Source organism: Aegilops tauschii, chromosome 2 (assembly GCF_002575655.3).
Source record: "Aegilops tauschii subsp. strangulata cultivar AL8/78 chromosome 2, Aet v6.0, whole genome shotgun sequence".
NCBI lineage: Eukaryota > Viridiplantae > Streptophyta > Magnoliopsida > Poales > Poaceae > Aegilops > Aegilops tauschii.
Genome location: NC_053036.3, coordinates 102,764,883 through 102,784,161, shown reverse-complemented (window position 1 = coordinate 102,784,161; position 19,279 = coordinate 102,764,883). Strand labels below are relative to the sequence as shown.

Here is a 19,279-nt window from a genome sequence, read left to right as displayed (position 1 = left end):
GTGCCGGTGGATGGGTGACACGCCCTCCCTGTGTACAGGAGAAAGGAGATGTGGAGTAGGTGGGCTGGGCCATAGGCCAGGGACCAAGTAGGCCCTTACTCTTTTCTGGATTTCTGTTTTTTAGACAGAGACAACTAGGGAAAGGTTTGGGCTACCAAAATACTTTGAAAAATTGTGGGACTAGGCCACTTAAATTCTTTGTAGTGTTTGGCACTGCCATAAAAAGTTTGAGGGGCAACTAAATCCATTTGGATTTTTCACAAGTAAAATAGCATTTTAAAATGCTGAAACGGCACTGTTTTATTTGCTATAGTCCATCATAGCTTGGATGTGATGTTGTATTCCTTAACAATTAAATGTTATGGAATTTTGGGTAAAAGATGAATTATTTGCAGCAACTTTTGTGCAACTCCAAATTTCACATGCAAATTGGATTTGACTTGAAAGTGGAAATTTCAAAGGATATTTGAATCAAAGGTGATCAAGCATTGTTTAGTAAAATGATTAGCTTAATCACAGTGGGTTACTGTAGCATGACACTAGGGGTGTTACAGCCTTGATCTCCGCTAGCAGGGCGTCGTACATCTCCTCCATGACTCGCAACCTACATCGCTTGCGGTGGCTGTCGCGGGCGCTATGCATGGACTTGTACATCGCCCGTTGCTCATCACAAAGGCCGGATTCTCCATGGCCATGCCCACGGTGGCATCCTCACTTGCCAGCTCGCTGCAGATCTATCCCTCTATGAGCCGGTGCTGCTCGAGGAGCCGCATGTTGTACCGATGCTCCTCCTACAACATCCGAAATGCGGAGATTGACTGGCGGCACTGGCTGCTCCTCCGCCATGATGACCTTGTAGTGCACCTGCGCCATGGTAAAGCCGGCAACCTGCGCGGGCATGGGGTCATCGTCGGACGCCTACTCCATTTTCCGGCCGCCATCCTATGCGCTCTCCTCCGGCGAGCTCGCCGGCAGTTTGGCCTCTATCCATCGTGCACAACGAGCTTGCCAGCCGGCCGCAAGGCCAGTCAATTCGATCTTCTGCTCTGTCAAGAGCTTCTCCAACAATGCACTAGAGCTCGATGGCATTGCATCGGAGGTGCATGGAGGAGGAAGGGAAGCGGAGGTGGTGAGGTGGATTGTGTCGTGCGCTGCCATGTTTAAATATCGGGCGCTGACCAAGCTAAGCAGCGGGCGCCGATGTTGGTTTCTCGGTAGCAACACATGTTTAATGCCGGCTGGCAGACAGACGGGTAGCTGGTTTAAATACGGTAGAAGCCGTCCTGTCTGGTCCCGCCGCTCCGGCATTGAACACGCGTGGAGACCAAGCTGATGCGGCGCGTGAGGTGCTCTTGGCGAGCGCGATGCTTTAATGCCGGCTCCAGCGACCGGCCCCGTCTGCACTAGGCCGGCAAGAATGTGGGTCGCGGAGTGGAGGTATGATCGCGTGGGAGATGGTGCAGGTGTGGGAGATGGTTTTGAGTGGGACCGCATTGTCGGACGTGTAAGTGGAGGCAGTCCTGATGCCCGCAAATGTCCTGATACCCTAATCAAGAAGACGCACGAAGAGCATAATCTTACAGCACGAACAGGTTGACACTGCGTGCGCTTATTCCCTGCGTATGTTAATGTTGGTGTCGGGTGGAATCCATAGTAGATCATGCCTAGCATGTGCGGAAACTCATCATGGTGCACCAGTGGTATTTTGTATTTTATTATTTTAGTGCAACAACAATTCTTTTCTCTTTTCTTGCCGCTGCTCGCCAGAAACATGCAAAGTAGCGTTACAAACTAGTTGACCAGGCCTTCATGAGAAATATAAATATGAAAACATAACTTATTCGGACTGTTTGTTCAAAATATATAAACGTTTAAAAATCAGAAGCCAAAAAAAAAAACGCGCGGACGACTCGGTGCGGGCACTTGCGTGCCCCCAAATTCGCTCCATTATGGTCCTGCACCAAATGACTTATGAAAGTGTTATAGACGCCGATAAGGCAACGTATGCACAAAGGCAAGATATGTTTCATTGTTTCAACACAAAACCAAAAGGAAGTGAGATGTAGATGGCCGAAAAGGCAATCAACATGTTTGTTACGGGTTTGATTTTTGAGCAAACAAAATATACTTTGACAGTCACATCTCATAATAAAGTACACCAATATTTTCGATAGAGATGTGAAGCAAAAAATGGACCAATAATACAAATTTTGGTAGCAAATAAACAGCAACGGAAATTAAGCTAACACATACGAACAAAAGCACGAGCTTATTCTGATCAGTCTCCGGCTTCAGGAGTCAAGATGAAGTAAGGGTTTGTCTCATCAACCGGTCGCTAGTTGACGAACCGGCACTGCTTTCTGATCTCCCCGTTGGCCTTGGTCTTCACCTCGATGTTGCCCATCTTAACCATTGCGTCCTTGAACTTTCGCTCCCACTTCCCGGGGTTCTTGGCGTTGTGTTCCACAGCCTTGAGTGTCTGCGGCGACAGCAGCGCCGCGTCCGATTTGAATAACACTTTACGGTCGAGTACGTTCTGATAGTACTGTCTGTCCAGGTCACGGGGGGTAACGACATCCTGCACCACAACGGGGTCACCACCACGGCTGCACCTCTGCTGTAGCGAGCTAGCCAGCGCGGGTTCCATGGACGTGGGGTCCGACGGGTCGGCTGGAAGGCGGTCAGCGAAGGACGAACAATGAGAGATTCCAACGGTGTGCGCGCCCGAGAGGGTGACCATGTCGTCGAGGTCGAGCCCCTTGGCTTTGAACATTGCCTCCAGCACCGTGACGTTGGCGAAGGGAGGGGGCAGGTCGCGGAGGGTCTCGTTGGCGAAAGACACACGTCCGTCGTAGCGGCCAGCCGGCATTTTGAAGTCTACCACGCCGTTGCTGAGGAAGAAGGTGGCGTCGCGCCCAGCGAAAGCGACGATGTCAGCGCACGAGACAATCCCACCGCACTCCTTCTCAAGCTTCGCCTTTGCGGCGTCGATCACCTCGAAGCCGCGGAGACTGGGGAAGTTTGGAATGCCAAGCTTCTCCGGCTCCGGGTTGGCCGTCGTCGCGTCTAGGAGAACCGAGGCGTCGCAACCCTAGAACAAAAAGGAGCTCTCGCTCGTTAGGACCTCACAAACACATATATCTTACTATACTGTACGTCGTGACATTTACGTACTGCTGCACACGTATGGGCGTAGCATGAATTTTACTATAAGCTGGCACGTACCCTGACGAAACAGTCGTGGAAGAAGAGGCGGATGAGCCCGGCGCCGATGCCGCGATTGTTGTCTGTGGCGTTCCTTACGGCTTCCTTGACAATTGCCTCCGCATTAGGGCAGGAATAGCTGTAGAAGTCCAGGGTGAGCGCCGGTGCCGTAGGAGGTGTCGGGCTTGGGATGGGCGGCAATGGGTTGGGATAGCCGTAGCTCGCTTGGCATGTGTGCACCACACAACCGAGCAATGCTACCGCAACCAAGGCAGCAAGCTTATCAGCAGTCATGGTTGCAATGAACTCTACAGCTAGCTAGAGCCTACAGGCCGGCTTATATTTAGAGACTAGAGAGAGGACGAAGATGGATGCATGGGTGAAGGGAACTTGGTGTTGTGCAGGTCTATTTATAGTATAGTCTAGGTTGATCCAAACTGATGAGCCTGTGTCCCGAGGAGCCAACGACCATGAGATGGATATTATGCATGCATGGAATTTTGATTAATCTTTTGATCATGCATGTTAGGTTGTGGCGTTTAAGTTAAGAGGGAACATGCATGGCGAGCATAACCTCGCAGGACACAGCTCGCACAGTTGACATTCCATGCCCATTTCCCCGTTGATGCGGGTGTCGGGTGGCATCAAGTAGGTACGATGGGTTTTGATAATTTGTATCGTGTGCCTCATCTAAGGGAAGGATGCAGTTCTGTTCTTTTATTGGGGACTGAGAGCGAGGGTAATGTCCTGCTTCTCTTGCGTGGTTCAGGAAATTGGTTTTGATAATTGTATCGTGTGGCTCATCTAAGGGAAGGATGCAGTTTTGTCTCTAGCTAGTCTCAACTAGTCTATACAAAAATCAATGAAAATAAGAATTTCTTGCATGTGATAACTTGAGCCAAATACACCACCTAATTACTCCGAATTCTGTAGCCAAGAGACGTCATTTCGTGGGAATTCTTACAAGCGTCCGAAGAAGAGCGAACATGTAAAATTTAAAACCAATTCCATCTGAAGACAAGCCACACGTGTATGATCCAGGTACGAGATTTCACGCGGTGAAAGGTTGTCCTACTCCTTCTAGTTGTTCTCTCACGTATGAACAATGTGGTTACAGCACAGGTGTCTTGTGATCTTGTTGAACCAATTGAGTTTGTCTAGAATTTACCATAACTTCACCTTATATAGGGATGCCGAAGCGTACTAATAACAGCATCGTAAAGCTGGTCGTTACCAGTGTCTTGATTGTGTTGCGATATAACTAGATTTGATGGCGCCATTGCTAACTCCTGTCTTCAATGCCCCATGTCCGGTACAGTCGAATGAACGTCGTGGTGCACTTCCGCCAGATGGGCTTGGTGATGCTGGCCAAGTCGAGTGATTCTCTTGATGGAGACTCAGGATGTTTGGGCAAGCTGTGCCGTACCTTCATCATGGGCCTAACACGGGGGGATCCCACTGTCAATAGGCCAAAAGGGGTATCACCCAACCAAGTGTCTTGCTTGCTGATGGCCTACAAGTCCACAGGGTTTAGGGTAGCCTTTTCTAAGAAAGAGTATCGATCACACAGGGAGCATAGAAATTGGGCTTTGTCCCTTATAGAAACTTACAGAAATATGCTTGCAAGTTAGTTGTATACACAAAGCAAAATAAAGGCAGAATGTTGTAATGATCTTGAGTAGAGTGTGAATAAATGCAAATATGCAAAAGAATTAAAAGAGCACAACGAGGAAAATAAGGCGATGAAACCAACAAGAGGATTAAAGTGTTCTCAGCGAGTCCGGAATTCCCATTGATATGTGTCTGACATAACATATGCTATTGCATAGTTCTAGGTTGGATACTTGAGCCATTATTGATGTTTGTAATTGGGCGGATCTGAGTACATAATATGTTCTACTCGAGGTAGACTTCATACCGCACATATCACTATTGTAGTGTCCCATTACAGTTCTCACTACGGAAATTAAGGGTTTCCCTGTGGACGCAACCTCACCAAGGGTTCTTCGTTAGAGCATCCACAACCGGACTTGGCAAATCCAACCCTCAAACACCCGCGGACACTGACCGGTCACGCCTCAAATAACACATTCCACATCTTGATACCTCAAATTACAAACCTCAAATCCATACTATTACATGCAACCCAGAGTGTTGGTCTGGTCGCCGGCAAGGTAGAGTAGGGCATGGGACACGGGCCGCCTCAGGGGACTCAAGGCGCCGCCGTCTCCCATGCCTTACTCTTCCTCGTCGGAGCCCGGAACCCATTGGTCGCCGATGGACGTCAGATCGATGATGGATCCGTCCTGGGATGAGCCAGCGGCATCCACCATGACGTGGTTGCGGCTGTTGGGGAACGTAGTAATTTCAAAAATTATCCTACGCACACGCAAGATCATGGTGATGCATAGCAACGAGAGGGGAGAGTGTTGTCCACGTACCCTCGTAGACCGAAAGCGGAAGCGTTAGTACAACGTAGTTGATGTAGTCGTACATCTTCACGATCCGACCGATCCAAGTATCGAACGCACGGCACCTCCGAGTTCAGCACACGTTCAGCTCGATGACGTCCCACGAACTCCGATCCAGCAGAGCTTCGAGGGAGAGTTCCGTCAGCATGACGGCATGATGATGGTGATGATGATGCTACCGATGCAGGGCTTCGCCTAAGCACCGCTACGATATGACCGAGGTGGACTATGATGGAGGGGGGCACCGCACACGGCTAAAAGATCAATGATCAACTTGTGTGTCTATGGGGTGCCCCCTGGCCACGTATATAAAGGATGGAGGGAGGAGGAGGCCGGCCCTCATAGGGCACGCCCAAGTGTGGAGTCCTACTAGGACTCCCTAGTCCTAGTAGGATTCCACCTCCCACATGGAATAGGAAAAAGGGAAGGGAGAAGGAGAAGGAAGGAAGGGGGCGCCCCCTCCCTAGTCCAATTCGTACCAGTCCATGGGGAGGGGTGCGGCCACCCTTTGAGGCCTTTCTCTCCTTTCCCGTATGGCCCATTAAGGCCCAATACGAATTCCCGTAACTCTCCGGTACTCCGAAAAATACCCGAATCACTTGGAACCTTTCCGATGTCCGAATATAGTCATCCAATATATGATCTTTACGTCTCGACCATTTTGAGACTCCTCGTCATGTCCCCGATCTCATCCGGGACTCTGAACTACCTTCGGTACATCAAAACACATAAACTCATAATACAAATCGTCACCGAACGTTAAGTGTGCGGACCCTACGGGTTCGAGAACTATGTAGACATGACTGAGACACGTCTCCGGTCAATAACCAATAGCGGAACCATGATGCTCATATTGGCTCCTACATATTCTACGAAGATCTTTATCGGTCAAACCGCATAACAACATACGTTGTTCCCTTTGTCATCGGTATGTTACTTGCCTGAGATTCGATCGTCGGTATCTCAATACCTAGTTCAATCTCGTTACCGGCAAGTCATTTTACTCATTCCGTAATGCATCATCCCGCAACTAACTCATTAGTCACATTGCTTGCAAGGCTTATAGTGATGTGCATTACCGAGAGGGCCCAGAGATACCTCTCCGACAATCGGAGTGACAAATCCTAATCTTGATCTATGCCAACTCAACAAGTACCATCGGAGACACCTGTAGAGCACCTTTATAATCACCCAGTTACGTTGTGACGTTTGGTAGCACACAAAGTGTTCCTCCAGTATTCGGGAGTTGCATAATCTCATAGTCATAGGAACATGTATAAGTCATGAAGAAAGCAATAGCAATATACTAAACGATCGTATGCTAGGCTAACGGAATGGGTCAAGTCAATCACATCATTCTCTAATGATGTGATCCCGTTAATCAAATGACAACTCATGTCTATGGCTAGGAAACTTAACCATCTTTGATTCAACGAGCTAGTCAAGTAGAGGCATACTAGTGACACTCTGTTTGTCTATATATTCACACATGTACTAAGTTTCCGGTTAATACAATTCTAGCATGAATAATAAACATTTAACATGATATAAGGAAATATAAATAACAACTTTATTATTGCCTCTAGGGCATATTTCCTTTAGTCTCCCACTTGCACTAGAGTCAATAATCTAGTTCACATCGCCATGTGATTTAACACCAATAGTTCACATCACCATATGATTAATATCCATAGTACACATCGCCATGTGGCTACACTCAAAGGGTTTACTAGAGTCAGTAATCTAGTTCACATCGCCATGTGATTAACACCCAAAGAGTACTAAGGTGTGATCATGTTTTGCTTGTGAGAGAAGTTTAGTCAATGGGTCTGCCAAATTCAGACCCTTATGTATTTTGCAAATTTCTATGTTTACAATGCTCTACACGGAGCTACTTTAGCTAATTGCTCCCACTTTCAATATGTATCCAAATTGAGACTTAGAGTCATCTGGATCAGTGTCAAAACTTGCATCGACGTAACCCTTTACGCCGAACCTTTTGTCACCTCCATAATCGAGAAACACATCCTTATTCCACTAAGGATAATTTTGACCGCTGTTCAGCGATCTACACCTAGATCACTATTGTACTCCCTTGCCAAACTCAGTATAGGGTATACAATAGATCTGGTACACAACATGGCATACTTTATAGAACCTATGGCTGAGGCATAGGGAATGACTTTCATTCTCTTTCTATCTTCTGCCGTGGTCGGGCTTTGAGTCTTACTCAATTTCACACCTTGTAACACATGCAAGAACTCTTTCTTTGACTGTTCCATTTTGAACTACTTCAAAATCTTGTCAAGGTATGTACTCATTGAAAAAACTTATCAAGCGTCTTGATCTATCTCTATAGATATTAATGCTCAATATGTAAGCAGCTTCACCGAGGTCTTTCTTTGAAAAACTCCTTTCAAATACTCCTTTATGCTTTCCAAAAAATTCTACATTATTTCCGATCAACAATATGTCATTCACATATATTTATCAGAAATATTGTAGTGCTCCCACTCACTTTCTTGTAAATACAGGCTTCACCGCAAGTCTGTATAAAACTATATGCTTTGATCAACTCATCAAAGCGTATATTCCAACTCCGAGATGCTTGCACCAGTCCATAGATGGATCGCTGGAGCTTGCACATTTTGTTAGTACCTTTAGGATCGACAAAACCTTCTGGTTGCATCATATACAACTCTTCTTCAAGAAATCCATTAAGGAATGTAGTTTTGACATCCATTTGCCAGATTTCATAAAATGTGGCAATTTGCTAACATGATTCGGACAGACTTTAAGCATCGCTACGAGTGAGAAAATCTCATCGTAGTTAACACCTTGAACTTTGTCAAAACCTTTTTCAACAAGTCTAGCTTTGTAGATAGTAACACTACTATCAGCGTCCGTCTTCCTCTTGAAGATCCATTTATTTTCTATGGCTTGCCGATCATCGGGCAAGTCAACCAAAGTCCACACTTTGTTCTTATACATGGATCCCATCTCAGATTTCATGGCCTCAAGCCATTTCGCGGAATCTGGGCTCATCATCGCTTCCTCATAGTTCGTAGGTTCGTCATGGTCAAGTAACATGACCTCCAGAACAGGATTACCGTACCACTCTGGTGCGGATCTCACTCTGGTTCACCTACGAGGTTCGGTAGTAACTTGATCTGAAGTTACATGATCATCATCATTATCTTCCTCACTAATTGGTGTAGGAGTTACAGGAACATATTTCTGTGATGAACTACTTTCCAATAAGGGAGCAGGTACAGTTACCTCATCAAGTTCTACTTTCCTCCCACTCACTTCTTTCGAGAGAAACTCCTTCTCTAGAAAGGATCCATGCTTAGCAACGAATGTCTTGCCTTCGGATCTGTGATAGAAGGTGTACCCAACTGTCTCCTTTGGGTATCCTATGAAGACACATTTCTCCCATTTGGGTTTGAGCTTATCAGGATGAAACTTTTTCAGATAAGCATCGCAACCCCAAACTTTAAGAAACGACAATTTTTGGTTTCTTGCCAAACCACAGTTCATATGGTGTCGTCTCAACGGATTTAGATGGTGCCCTATTTAACGTGAATGCAGCTGTCTCTAATGTATAACCCCAAAACGATAGTGGTAAATCAGTAAGAGACATCATAGATTGCACCATATCTAATAAAGTACGGTTACGATGTTCGGACACACCATTACGCTGTGGTGTTCCAGGTGGTGTGAGTTGCGAAACTATTCCGCATTGTTTCAAATGAAGACCAAACTCGTAACTCAAATATTCTCCTCCACGATCAGATCGTAGAAACTTTATTTTCTTGTTACGGTGATTTTCCACTTCACTCTGAAATCATATGAACTTTTCAAATGATTCAGACTTATGTTTCATCAAGTAGATATACCCATATCTTCTCAAATCATCTGTGAAGGTCAGAAAATAACGATACCCGCCGCGAGCCTCAACGCTCATCAGATTGCATACATGCTACCTCTTGAGCACTGCGTTGGTTTCCCTTGAAGAGGAAAGGGTGATGTAGTAAAGTAGCGCAAGTATTTCCCTCAGTTTTTGAGAACCAAGGAATCAATCCAGTAGGAGGCCACACGCAAGTCCCTCGTACCTACACAAACAAATAAGAACCTTGCAACCAACGCGATAAAAGGGTTGTCAATCCCTTCACGGCCACTTGCAAAAGTGAGATCTGATAGAGATGATAAGATAATATTTTTGGTATTTTTATGATAAAGACTAAAAGTAAAGAATGCAAAGTAAAATAAACGGCGCCAGAAATAGCTAGTTGACGGGAGATTAATATGATGGAAAATAGACCCGGGGGCCATAGGTTTCACTAGTGGCTTCTCTCAAGAGCATAAGTATTATGGTGGGTGAACAAATTACTGTCGAGCAATTGATAGAATTGAGCATAGTTATGAGAATATCTAGGCATGGTCATGCATATAGGCATCACGTCCGCGACAAGTAGACCGACTTCTGCCTGCATCTACTACTATTACTGTTGGGTAATGCAGCATAAAACAAAAAATTTCCGACCTACGCACCAGCCCAGGACCACTATGGAGACTGCATACATGGTTTGATCTTTTTCATTACCGACTCGTAGCACAGCGGAAGTAGAGTCGATGACGAACGGCGGTGCAGATCCCCGCAGCTAGGATTTAGAACCTCCCAACCGCGAGGATGTATACCCTCATTCGCCCCACGGACAGCCCTCTGGGAGGCGGTCAGACAGTCCCTCGCACTGTGTCGCGGACAGCCCTTCGGGAGGACCCTCTAAACTCCGACGGTCACTCGGACAGCCCTTCGGGAGGACTCACAGAACTCGGACCGTCACTTGGACAGCCCTTCGGGAGGCACTCTCAAAACAGCCCCTCGGGCAAAAGGATCGAAACTACGACCTCTCTACGGGGTTGCACACATACGGTGTCATCTATCCGGCAGGGCTTCGCCATCCAGAACTAGTTCCCACCGGAACCCAGACAACCTTTCGGCTCTACGAAACTATTTCGCTAGGAGGGAGAGAGAAGCCAGATCATGCATGGCACTTGTATGTGAGAAAGAGTGTGTCTTTATGCAGCCCCCTCCACCGCTATTTATAGGCCAAGCCCAAGGGAGGCTTCTCCAAGAAGCCAAGGGGATAATACCAAAAGGCCCTCAAGGTGGCTTCTCCAAGAAGCCAAGCAAAAAGCACTTTCACTATTCATGATGACATTTTTCAGCGTCCGTTCGAACTGAAAATGTTTATGCGGGCTCATAACATTTCCAGTACCCACTAAAATAATTTTCAACGTGTTCCGAAACAATTTCGGTTTAGTGATTTTCATCTGCGAAAAGCAAACAAGAATGCATTTTTACTATTCATGAAGACAATTTTTCGCGTCCATTAAATCCGAAAATATTTCTGTGGGATTTAGAATAATTCCAGTACCCACTAAAATGATTTTGGATTCGTTCTGAAACAATTTCAGATTAGTGAATTTCATCTACGAAAAACAACCAAAGCGGTACCGGCAGCTCCGAAACATTTTCGGTTTTTATCCCCAAAAATTCCCAGAAGTTTCCAGAATAATTCTGGCACCCTCCAAGAATTATCAGGCGTGTCCCGAAACCAATTTGACTTAATGGTATATCCCGAAACAACTTTTCGGTGTTACGAAACTATTTCGCTATTCTCTCTCCGGAACTATTCCATTGTCTCCGAAACTTTTTCGGCAAATTTCTCTCAGACTCCCTGTCTAGTATTCAGCAGATACATGACCCTTAAGCATGTGACCCTATAGGTTCGGTGAAGCATAGACATGACCGGAACACTTTCCGATCAATGATCAACATCGGAGCCGTGGACACCCATATTGACCCCTATACCCACATGAATGAATATTCGAGTGAACCTCCAGTTGTCGTGTGCTATTCCTGTTGATTCGCGATATGTTACAAAGACCCGAGGTGAGATTTACTTTCATCCCCGTGGATCAACAACTTGTCCACTATGCTAGTTACCTCGTTACTGGTTTTGTTCTCTTTTCTCGTTTCCGTGTTCCGGCATCCCTGTGATCAAATCACACTGTGTCTGGCCAAACGATGATGGATACCGTAACACCGAGAGGGCCCGAGAATATCTCTCCATCTTTGGAGGAGCAAATCCCAATCTTGACCTATCAAGTTATTTGACATACTTTTCCATGAACCCGTAAGCCGCCGTAATAGCCACCCATTTACGGATGACGTTTAACAAAGCCCAAAGTTCATGAAGCAAGCATGAAGAAACTCGATACTCTCATGGTCTAAGGAATCATGCAAACGTTAACAATTTTTGTGTTATGTACCATTAACTTGTGACGAATGAATCTCATAGTATAACATCAATCCAGGTTGATTCAACACAAATGTTCTCTTAACATTGTGCCCTCAAAGTTGCTGGCATTGACATGCCCATGATCAGGAAACCAGAACCATCATGTAACACTTGAGCTAGTCTTAGAGGCCAGACTAAGAATACTTCTTACCATTTATTATTCCACACGTGCATATGAGTCTTCCTCCGAGCCTCGTGTTATTGCAGACTCGAGAACCATAGCAGTTATAGCATGGAACATAAACATAATTATGAACTTGGAGATAAATAATATCATTTATTATTGCCTCTAGGGCATATCTCCTACAGACTCCCACTTGCACTAGAGTTAATAATCTAGTTAATGCTAATGCACTTTACACCTATGGCATACTGGTGTAAAAAATGCTTCGCATGTGGTATAGCCAGATGTCCACCAGATCTAGCAACTTCAGCTCCGTGTGTATCTCTGCATATTCTTGTGTTTTCACGCTTTCACAAAATTCATATTTTGTGCGGACTTGGCTTTGTATATATGTGAATCATTGGTCGAAACCTGATTCCTCAGACTGAGCTATGGAGCAACTATCTGCAATAGTGTCCCATTGACCAAAGCCTTCTTGGAACCATACTAAGTTCATGAATGAACTATATTATTCAACATCTTTCTCTTTGTCGCTTCTAAAGTGGCAACATACTTCGCCTTTGTTATAGAATTCGCCACAGTAACTTGTTTGGGACAATTTCCAACTAACCGTGCCACCATATTGTGTGTTACACAAAACCCTAAATTTAAATCGAAAATCGCATGGAGAAAAGATGAAGACTGTATCAACGTAACCTTTTTCAACGAACTCTTCATGATCTCCACTTGCGAGGAAACATGTCATAAGTGCTACTTTAGTACTCAATGACCCCTTTTCACTATTGTCCCATGATCAGTACTTTTGATCACTTTGGTATCTATACTCGCAACAGCTTGGGAGTATTGGACATATCTGGTTGTTTTACATACCATGGAATACATGATTAATCCAAACACATGAGTGCGTGGAATCTCCAACATGTATTTTGCTCATCAGTGTTTGGGACACTGATTCTTGCAAAAACTCTTTCCATGTGACTTCGGCAAGAATCACTCCTTGTCGTTCTTAGCGCTAAATGGTTTTAGCATCTTGTAATATGTATTTTTGCTCAGCCCCATTAGGTAAATCTATCTCCATAGATCATTATGCCTAATATCAAGGCTATTTATCCCAAGCGCTTCATCGGAAAACTATTTTCAAATGAAGTCCTAATTCGTGTCAAGAAATTTATTTTCAATTAACAATGTGTCAAGCACATAAGGTTTTCATAAATGTTATTATGCTCCCACTTACTTTCTTGAAACCACAATCATCTTCGTTACTCATTGATGAAGTCAAACCCCTTTGACCATTCCATCAAAAACGAAGATTCCAACTCCATTTTGCTCTCTTCTGTCCATTGCTGGAACTCTGAAGTTTGCATACTTACTACCATACTCTGGACTGAAAAAATACATTGGATTGTATCACATACAAGTCCTAGGTTGTATTTCCATTTCATGGAAATTATTTTGTCATCCATGTTGCATATCTCATGTTTGAAATATGTATTAATTGCTAGTTTAACCCGAACCGACTTTAAGCATTGCTACGGTGAGACAATCTCATTGTAGTCAACTCCTTGAACTTGTTATTGCAACAAGTCGAGCTTAATGGATAAAACATTTTTATCCATATCAGTTTATAGTCCCATTACAATATGTTAGACTCCAAGTCTTTCGGAGGGTTTATCAAGATTTAAATCTTGAATCATTTATGGAAACTATCTCGGATTATATTGGCTTTCAGCCAATTCCGGAGTCAGGGCCCATCAACGCTTCCTTGTGTATCATAGGTATACTGTTGTCTAACAACAATATCTCGTTTGCGCACCTGAGAGGTTTGCACGAGCTTTGCCTACGTTGTTCAGCTACAAGTTCGACCGAAGTCCATACATCTAATGTAGAGGCTTCCGTATCAGTCGCAGTAGGAAACTCTGGAATTACTTCCAAGGTTCCTTTCCTTTGACCTGATGACGAAGATACTTGTTATCTCGTCGAGTTGCACTGTCCTCCCACTTACCCTTTTGCAAGAACTATTCTCTTTAAAAGCATACCATTTTGTGGCAAAAATCCTTTGCCTCGGTATAGTGGTGGGGGAATACCCAATGACTTGGGATAACTTACAAAGTAGCACTTGTCTGATTTGGAATAGGTTTGTAACCTTTTACACAAGCCCCATATTCCAAATGTTAAGAAAAGATATAACATGGTTGGGCGTACCATACCATGCCATCATTTCAACAGACCTGATGGAGCTCTTTTCAGTGTAAAAGCCGCAGTCTCTAAAGCATTACTCTTTAAAAGTGATATTGGCAAATTTATTTATGTCATCTTTGATCTTACCATGTCATAAATGGTTTGATTACATCTTCACAGACATTCCACTCATAGTGGTGTTCCGGGAGTTGTAAGTTATGAAACTCTTTTCACAACTCATCAGACATTTGCAAAACTTGTAACTCAAATATTCCTTTCTGCAATAAAATTGCAGAAACATAATTTCCTTGTTACAATAACTTCTACTTCATTTTTGAAAACCTTTCGAATGATTTCAAAAGATCCAGACTTACGTCTCATCAAGCAAATATCCATATATATACTTGAGTCATTTCTGAAGATATATAAATCCACTACTTGCAACAACATTTATTGAACTACACACATCAAAATGTATGATCACCAATAAGTTTGTTGCTCGTGCCTTATGGCTTGTGAACGGTATTTCAGTCACTTCACTTTTCGGAGAAAAGTTGCAAGTGTCAGATGATTCAAAATAAAATGACTTAAAAATCCATCATAATGGAATTTTTCCATGCGGGTTTCTCCAATGTGACCAAATGCAGTGCCACACATGTGTGGTATTCTCATAGTCTTGCGACATTTAGCGTCAGTGTTATGGATGTACCATTGTACCATCAATATTCATAACATACATCCCGTCTTGGATGGAAGCATGGCCCTTCATGTTATTCATAATACTGAACACAATTGTTCTTTTATGAACAACCCTTTTGCAATAAACAATGTGCAATGGGCTAGAGTGTAAGAAACTCTAAAATGAATTATGTAGGTAAACATAGAGGTAATATATTAATATCATTATTCATAACATACATCTCATTCATAATGAAAGTATGGCCCTTATGTTTATTCATAATACTGAACATCAAAAGTTCTCTTATGAACAACCTTCTTGCAAGATACCTTATGCAAAGGGCTAGAGTGTGAGAAACTCCAAAATGAATTATGAAAGAAAATACATAGGTAATACACCGATGGAAGGTAAAGTAACTTTTACTATGTTCCCAGCATGTATTAAAACCTCATTCCTGGCTAGTCTTTTTAGGCCATAGTAGCTCTTACATTGATTCGCAACAGAATGCAATCCAGCGGGTATCTTTGCGATTAACTCACAATACCCAAGAATTAGTGATTACCATGTTTAACCATAATTCCCAAGAACTATATCTTTGACCAGCCTTCTATACATCAAAAACTTGTATGACATTCATACATGAGCTGGATATTCCAGTCATCTTTCTTTCTGCCTTTATACTTCTAACAGTTTAACTTTTAGTATTTCTCCTACTCGCAAAAGAAGCACCCAACTTAAGAGTGGCGTTAGCCCCGGACTTCCTAGGTGTGTAAGTCATACTAACACCCTTTGGACACTTCCTTTCTCTTTAAGTTGTTGTTTTATTCACCTTTCGTCATATGATAGGCGTTCTTCTGGATCCCTCTCTTATCAGTCTAATGCATAGTAAACACTTTACTAATAATTTGCAAACAAACATTGCTTTGGATATTTCATATCTTTCAGCCTTTGTTTGTATCTGAAAATTATTTTTTAGTTCCATGAATATCACATAACTATCCCAAAACTTTCGAAGTTCGGGCTTCAAGGAAGCAAACATATTGCACTTGACCGTAACGGAATTCTAGCTTTTGGATCGAAGGACCAGAGTCACATCATCCATAGCATTTGTGGGAGGATACCGAAAGCATGTGATAGGACAAAGTCCTTCTCGGCACTCCTGAGGACAATCCTCACATTACGTTACCAATCGTAAATTTTTCACCAGATATTTAATAGCTATTCAATTTTATCAGGGAACGTGGAAACGCGAGCCATTATTCTACAACTATTTTGCAAGAAACACTTAGACAGTGTTCGTAATTAATTGCACTGAGAATTAAACATGTTAATTCAACAGTGCGCTCCCACTCAAATCAATATCTCTCAAAATTGATTATGAGTGACACAAGACCCGCATATCCATTCAACGCCATTGAACGAGATGAACACTGATGGCGCGAAATTCAATCGGTAGGCAAACTTGCCGATCACATCTCTATGTGACTCTTGTTCATCTTTCGATGGGCGTGTTCCGAGCTCAGGGAGATCCTTCCAGAACATCAAGACAACCAAGTGATCTTGCTGTGAGGTCTCAACTCACCCGCCTCACACTTCCCTAATCGTTCGTACCCAGGGAGATCCTGCGATACCCCGAAAAGTTAGGTGCCGTGACGGTGCTACACTTGGGAGAACACTAAATACTTGATATTTTTTCTTTGAGAGATCACCCTAATAAAAGTGACTACCGCGCAATCAAGAAGGGTGCATCAAGAGGGATAAACATCTCATTCAATTCATAATAGCATGATATGGTATAGCCTCTTCTGACGGAGAAGTCAAGTATTTCTTCGTCTTCGGCATTCGCGTCGGTTTTCACCTTCGCGAAGATTGCCATCACCTTGTCGATGCACCAGATAATATCGCTATCTCCATAGCGGATAAAATAAATGCATTACTTAAGGTTGACACGCAGGTCATTAAAGTGCAATCATATGGCTCCAGCCATCATGCCGAATCATGACATGCAGGTCATGTTAATTACATCTCATAGTCATCTCATACATAATCAAATTGAATATGAGCATTGCTATACCACATCACATGCACATGCAAACCCTCCTACAAAACCAAGTTAGACGTTTCTAATCGGTTCATGCAAAAACTTGTTTTTCGTGGCTTCTAAGGTTTCGACTTAAACCGCAGCTACCAACGTTTTATCATCAAGTATGATTATTCAAGTTCCTAGACTAACATCTCGGGGTGTATGAAACACGAGATAATTAAATCTCGAGACCCATACTAAACTTCATCATACGCATGACCCCCGTGCAGATCATATCTGCAATGCCCTTTCATCTGCGAATTTCATCTTTCTTTTGACTACGGCAAAACCCAAAGAACTGATAGCACTTCCATGATCAATCAGGATCACGGATTGCCAGAACTTTGTCAAATTCCACCATGCTGTCTCGAGATTGAGCAATCGCAAATTCTAGGGAAGCAACAAGAACGTCGGGTAACAGATTTCATCTGTCACCCGCATAAATAATTTTCAGCAATAGATCTCATATACTCCAAAATTATATTATTTAATACCCATACATCTCCATGTATTCTAGATCGTAACCTGCATCTACGCATAGCACGACTCTTCATGCCACTGTTGGGTAACACTGCAGAAAACAAAAAAATTCTGACCTACGCACCAGCCCAGGACCACTATGGAGACTGCATACATGGTTTGATCTTTTTCGTTATCGACTCGTAGCGCAGCGGAAGTAGAGTCGGTGACGAACGGCGGTGCAGATCCCCGCAGCTAGGATTTACAACCTCCCAACCGCGAGGATGTATACCCTCATCCGCCCCATGGACAGCCCTCCGGGAGGCGGTCGGACAGTCCCTCGGACTGTGTCGCGGACAGCCCTTCGGGAGGACCCTGAAAACTCGGACGATCACTTGGACAGCCCTTCAGGAGGACTCACAGAACTCGGACCGTCACTTGGACAGCCCTTCGGGAGGCACTCTCAAAACAGCCCCTCGGGCAAAAGGATCGAAACTACGACCTCTCTACGGGGTTGCACACATACGGTGTCAGCTATCCGGCAGGGCTTCGCCGTCCAGAACTAGTTCCCACCGGAACCCAGACAGCCTTTTGGCTCTACGAAACTATTTCGCTGGGAGGGATAGAGAAGCCAGATCATGCATGGCACTTGTATGTGGGAAAGAGTCTGTCTTTAGACAGCCCCCTCCACCCCTATTTATAGGCCAAGCCCAAGGGTGGCTTCTACAAGAACCCAAGGGGATAATACCAAAAGGCCCTCAAGGTGGCTTCTCCAAGAAGCCAAGCAAAAAGCACTTTCACTATTCATGACGACATTTTTCAGCGTCCGTTCGAACTGAAAATATTTATGTGGGCTTAGAACATTTCCAGTACCCACTAAAATAATTTTCAACGCGTTCCGAAACAATTTTGGTTTAGTGATTTTCATCTGCGAAAAGCAAACAAGAATGCATTTTCACTATTCATGAAGACAATTTTTCGCGTCCATTAAATCCGAAAATATTTCTGTGGGTCTTAGAATAATTCCAGTACACACTAAAATGATTTTGGATTCATTCTGAAACAATTTCAGATTAGTGAATTTCATCTGCGAAAAACAACCAAAGCGGTACGGGCAGCTCCGAAACATTTTCGGTTTTTATCCCCAAAAATTCCCAGAAGTTTCCAGAATAATTCTGGCACGCTCCAAGAATTATCAGGCGTGTCCCGAAACCAATTTGACTTAATGGTATATCCCAAAACAACTTTTTGGTGTTACGAAACTATTTCGCTATTCTCTCTCCGGAACTATTCCATTGTCTCCGAACCTTTTTCGGTAAATTTCTCTCAGACTCCATGTCTAGTATTCAGCAGATAGATGACCCTTAAGCGTGTGACCCTATAGTTTCGGTGAAGCATAGACATGACTGGAACACTTTCCGATCAATGATCAACATCGGAGCCGTGGACACCCATATTGACCCCTATACCCACACGAATGAATATTCGAGTGAACCTCCAGTTGCTGTGTGCTATTCCCGTTGCTTCGCGATATGTTACAAAGACCCGAGGTGAGATTTACTTGCATCCCCATGGATCAACAACTTGTCCACTATGCTAGTTACCTCGTTACTGGTTTTGTTCTCTTTTCTCGTTTCCATGTTCCGGCATCCCTGTGATCAAATCACACTGTGTCTGGCCAGATGATGATGGATACCGTAACACCGAGAGGGC

General features: G+C 43.9%; 1 protein-coding gene across 1 annotated transcript; it reads right to left on the bottom strand.

Moving 5' to 3' along the window:
- Positions 1-2,079: 2,079 nt before the first annotated feature.
- On the bottom strand, positions 2,080-3,568 carry LOC109757964 (peroxidase 2). The gene is made up of 2 exons (XM_020316807.4): positions 3,226-3,568; positions 2,080-3,091 (listed from the first exon to the last, which is right to left on the bottom strand). The coding sequence occupies exons 1-2, from the start codon at positions 3,496-3,498 to the stop codon at positions 2,336-2,338; spliced, it is 1,029 nt and encodes a 342-aa protein (XP_020172396.3). The 5' UTR covers positions 3,499-3,568; the 3' UTR covers positions 2,080-2,335.
- Between the last annotated feature and the right edge of the window lie 15,711 nt (positions 3,569-19,279).

What these genes read in the sequence shown, in the direction of transcription:
- LOC109757964 (XM_020316807.4), bottom strand. Translation starts at nt 3,498, where the DNA reads ATGACTGCTGATAAGCTTGCTGCCTTGGTTGCGGTAGCATTGCTCGGT. An exon ending in TCCACGACTGTTTCGTCAGG is followed by an intron (nt 3,092 to 3,225) that starts GTACGTGCCAGC and finishes TTTTTGTTCTAG; the next exon opens with GGTTGCGACGCCTCGGTTCT.